The sequence below is a fragment of the Drosophila novamexicana genome, unplaced genomic scaffold, assembly GCF_003285875.2.
Source record: "Drosophila novamexicana strain 15010-1031.04,08,12 unplaced genomic scaffold, DnovRS2.1 tig00001939-arrow-arrow-pilon, whole genome shotgun sequence".
Classification (NCBI taxonomy): Eukaryota; Metazoa; Arthropoda; class Insecta; order Diptera; family Drosophilidae; genus Drosophila; species Drosophila novamexicana.
Window position 1 is genome coordinate 68,395 of NW_020824911.1, and position 5,025 is coordinate 73,419.

The following is a 5,025-nucleotide window of genomic DNA, read 5'->3' on the forward strand; positions in this document are numbered from 1 at the left end:
AATAATGTGCGTTAATTTTAGCAGGAAGCTTTCAAGTTGTTTAGGAAGATTTGAAAATTTAACGACAATTTTTAAATATCTGCACAATATTTGTATATATGTATTTCGTTGTGCTTGTATTGCTTCGAGCATTTACCAATAGTTTGATTGATCCAATAATTTAATAGAAAATATTCAAATTGTAATTGACACGGCAAAACGAAACAAAAATCAACAATAATAACATATCAACTGCGATAAATATATCGATAGGCATATATATATATATATATATATATATATATGTGTGTATATCGATAACACACAACTATCCGCTGCGCTCTGCTTAAAGGGCGCAGCCTCTTTGAGCAAAAACTAATATCGCATCTCTCACTCTGACACGCCTCGGCTCTCTCATTCGCTCATTCGCCGATCTTTCTCCATATATACAAATAATATATATGTATATATGTTACTATATAATGACAATATAAACTAATATCGCTTTGCAATTGAGACTCGAAGTGAGACGAACGAGCGAACGAAATGAGACAAACATTTTCGCTTGGCTGTATATCAAATATAAAAGAATGGAGAACGGGCACACAGATTTGGGATAGGAGCGGCCGATGGTGGGGAGCGGCACGGTGGGGCTCAATGGCGCGTCTCCGTCAGATTTGAGCTGAACGAGAGCAGATCTGCCTGGTCGGGTTTGTCGCGCGTCGCATGATAGGCCTCGCGTTCGCGATCCGGGAACTTGGTGGGCAGGTTGGGCGAGTGCAGATTCACCTTGGCCTCGAACCGCACACCGGCCACCTCCACCTCGTAGTGCCCGGACAGCACGTACTCGTTGCTCACGGCCAGCTCTTGGCCCTGCGCATCAATGTTGCGCACAAAGCCCAAGCAGACCTGCTTCTCGAAGGTATAACCATAGCCGGTTGTTGTCGTCATGCCCACATAGATGCCATCCCGATAAATGGGCTCACCGCCCCAGCACCACATGTCCACCTCGTGATCATGATCGTTGAGCAGCAGCTGCACATACATTCGCTTCACGCCCTCCTCCCGCTGCTTCAGCAGCGCTTTGCGTCCAATAAAATCAATCGGTTTCTGTGGCAGCACAAGCAAAACGGATTAATACCATCCTCCAACTCCGACTGAGAACTCGCCTCCACTTACGTTGAACTTGACACGCCAGCTGCGTCCGCACTCCAACGGCGTCGTGAACGTATCCAAGTCCTGACCCCAGAACGCATAAAACTTCTCGATGCGCAGCGCCCTCGTCGCATAGTAACCTGTGTGTGGCCAAGTCTTGCAGTGAATCCATGTGAGCTTCAAAGGATTTCTGTGTGCATCCTCTGCTTCTTTTTGGGAACTCACCTGCATGCTGTATTTGGTACTTTTGACCAGCCTTATGCAGTCGCGAGTACACATGCAGCGCATACTCGTTGGGTATATAGAGCACATAGCCCAGTTCGCCAGTGTGTGTGATGTTCAGGACGCGTATGCCATCGGCTAGGCCCACATCGAGTTCCTGTTTAGGGGAAGCGCTTGAGGGTGAGGCAGAGCTTAACAGACTGTTTAAAATCCATTTAAAAACTATTTGTGCGGCTTGAAGGATTGATTGAGCGGCGACATGTGAGATTGACTGGTTGTGCAGCTGATTGATTGGATGACGGATTGGTTGACTGACCTATTGAATCAAGGGTTGACTCACTGATTGTCCCGCTGGCTGATTGAACTGCTTCACTATTTGACTGACAGACGATTGATTGATTGATTGAATGATTCAAAGGACGATGTGGACGTTATCCAGCTAATTGATTGAATGACTGACCGATTACTGACCAGGTGACCGATTTCGATTAATTTATCAACTGATTGATATTGGTGGTAGAATTTGATTTACTGATTGTCCAGCTGAATGATTGACAGGTTTATTATCCTGCTAATTGATTGAATCATTGATTGATTTATGAGTTGACCGAGCGACGTATTGAGTGAATGACTGATTGGTGGGTTGATTGTCTGTTTGATTCGTTGACAGACTAGTTTTCCAGCCGATTGACAGGCTGATGGGCTGTTGACTGATGGGCGGATGACTGATTGACTGACTGACTTACCATTTAAGTAACAGATTGGTTAAATGATAAAAATCTACTCTTACAAATTTGTAATGTAGATTAAAAACATATAACGACAAATTGTCACAAATCTAGATGAAAATTCATTCAAAATGAATTTAACTTAAATCTGAAAATCCATTCATACATGTTGAACCGGGCTAAAAGCCCCGTTCACATGCCGAATAACTAAAGAATACCTAGGTAGGCAGCATTTGGACTGAGCAAAATTACAAGCTAGTGTATAAATTTAAATCCGGTTGGAAGGTCAGGTAATTGAACGAGAAGCCTCTTAATCTAATTACAGAAGTCGCTTACCTTATATGTAAAGAAGGGGAAGCTCTTGGCTGAGAGATCTGTGTCGGTTAACTCCGAGAGCAAAATCCGAGAATATGGGCCCAGTATACATATGGCCGTGTACATGGAGGTCACGTCCGCCACATTGACCTTGGGGCGCAGATGATCTGGCATGTGCTTGCGTATCCAGCTCATGGAGCGCGTCTGCTGTATGGTCGGAGCAATCATCATGTAGCTGCAATATAATAGGAATTTGAATTAGTGCTGCTGGAGATGAAAAGATTAACTGCTTTACGCACTGCCGCTCGGAGAGACGCGCCAGGGAGCAATCGTTCTCATAGCCACCATTGGGATTCTGCATGCCCGTGTGTATAATGGAGCCAACGGCGACATCCACATCGTTGGAACAGAGATACTGCAGCAGCTCGACCACCTCGTTGCCCTTGGACCAAAAATCGTACTTGGTGAAGGAGCTATAGTCGGCAATGCCGATGCGTTCGCGACAGGCGCGATACTCTGTGGCGACGTGATCGAACCAGGGTGGTTTGCCAAAGGTGCGCGTCTGAGAGATGCGAAAGCGCGGCAGCCCAAACTCATCTGAAGGCAAGAGTTGAAGGATTAGTGCATGAATGATTGCGAGAACTGGAATAAGCACCTTGCTTGTCATTCAAATCAAAATAGTTGGGTCGCTCATAGCCCATGGACTGGCCAAAGACGGCGCCCGCTTCCTTGAGCTGCGGATAGATGGGCGACATGCGCAGATTGCGTCCAGTTTGAAATTCCTCGAAGGGATAGTTGATCTCAAAGTGCTTGCCGGGCGCCTCCTTACACCGATCCCGCAAGAACTTGCGGTTGTTATGCAGGCCCAGGAAACGACTGATGTCCAATATGTGCAGATCCAGATACGTAGATCCCTTCGTAATGAGATCGGTGAGCACGCGTCCAATGCCGCCGGAGGCGGAAACGCCCATCGTTTTGTTGCCAGCGGCCACATAGTAGTTTTGTATCTCGGGCGCCTCGCCCAATATCCATTTGCAATCGGGCGAGAACACCTGCAGCGAGTTCGTCAGCCGATCCAGCGAAGCCTCACGGAATGAGGGTACACGCTGCAACAGCTCATCGAGCAGCTCATGAAAGTGATCCCAGTCGGGCGGATATTGGCGAGCCTTCTGCGACAGCGGTATGACGCCGTCCTCGTATACCATCTTCGCCTCACGCTCGTAGCCACCAGCCAGGATGTGACCCTCGCACTCGCGAAAGAAGATGCGTCCGTCAAAGTCGCGCACGAACGGCGTATACGGATCCAACTGGTCGATGGGCTTTGTGTGCAGATAGTGATGCTCCACGGCCTTGAGCGGCACCTTTACCACGGGCTTGGACAAAGTGCCCACCTCGCGCGCCCAGAAGCCGGTGCAATTGACAAAGTACTCGCAGTTCACATCGCCGGAGGTGGTCTCGACGCGCGCCACCTTGCCGTGATCGCTGTGTATCTTCTTGACGGCGCAGTGCTCAACAATGCGCACGCCCAGGCGTCGTGCCTCCTCGATGAATGCATGGCAGACCAGGTGCGGATCACAGACGCCATCCTCCGGTATCCAGAGCCCACCCTCGATGCCGTCCAACGAGAGCAGTGAACAGTGCTGCTTGCACTGTTCCGGCGTGAGTATCTCACAGTTCATGCCCCAGGCGACAGCCTGGGATTTCATGCGATGGAAGGAAGTCATGCGATCAAAACTGCGCGCCAGATTCAGGCTGCCCACCTGCCGCCAGCCGGTGGGCAAACCTCGCTCCGTCAGCCGCTTGATTAAATCAATTGAATACTCCGATAGCTTCAGTTCCGTATAGCTGGGCTCAAAGCGACCGGCCAGGCCGCAGGCACTCCAGGGCAGCTCGCCGCCAACGCCGTCTTGTTCGATTAGCAGCGTCTCGCCGCCCCAGCCCTGCAGGCCCAGATGGTAGGCCACCGAGGCGCCAGTGATGCCTCCACCACAAATGACGACACGCGCCTGTCCCGGCACTTGTCCGGCCAGCTTCTCGTTGGGATCGACGGCTTCGTGCGGCTGAAATTTTCGCTTGCTCAACACCTGCTCATCGGCCGCATCTGCTGCATGGCCAGTCGCAGTGCTCAGCAGGCGGCGGCCCAGCTGTTGCGTACGTGGTATATGCAACTGGCTAACGTTCACTCCGTTGTTGGCGGCATGTTGGCAACATGCAACGCCACGGAGTAGCTTTTGCATTGTTCCTGGCTTTCAGTTGTCGTTGTTGTCGTTTCTATTGGTAATTCTCAGGCTTGTTATTGTCTCGTGCTTAGCGTATTTAACTATGTGCAGCCGCAGGTATCGATAACTTATTGACGCGCCGCCACAAACAGCTGATACCAGGGCTGGCGAAAGTAATTTTGTGTACCATACATTTTATCGATAGCCGAGCATAGTTTGGCATCGATACTTACTGGCCAATTGAATTGGCGCCTTAAAACGACTCGTTTGCTTTATTTTAAATCAATTGTTATGCAATTTATTTATACGCTATGTAAATATAATTTGTTCACAACTGTTATATAATTATTTGTTTGTTTTTAATTTTGTTATTTTTATGTTTTGTTTTTTCTCTTTGTTTTCATTCA

General features: G+C 48.6%; 1 protein-coding gene across 1 annotated transcript; it reads right to left on the reverse strand.

Annotated features, from left to right (window-relative positions):
• Positions 1-228: 228 nt before the first annotated feature.
• LOC115768690 (pyruvate dehydrogenase phosphatase regulatory subunit, mitochondrial) lies at positions 229-4,744 on the reverse strand. Its single transcript, XM_030713377.1, has 6 exons — positions 3,055-4,744; positions 2,699-2,996; positions 2,421-2,634; positions 1,360-1,513; positions 1,159-1,274; positions 229-1,089 (listed from the first exon to the last, which is right to left on the reverse strand). Exons 1-6 carry the CDS (start codon positions 4,634-4,636, stop codon positions 634-636), a joined length of 2,820 nt encoding a protein of 939 aa, XP_030569237.1. The 5' UTR covers positions 4,637-4,744; the 3' UTR covers positions 229-633.
• Positions 4,745-5,025: the final 281 nt, after the last annotated feature.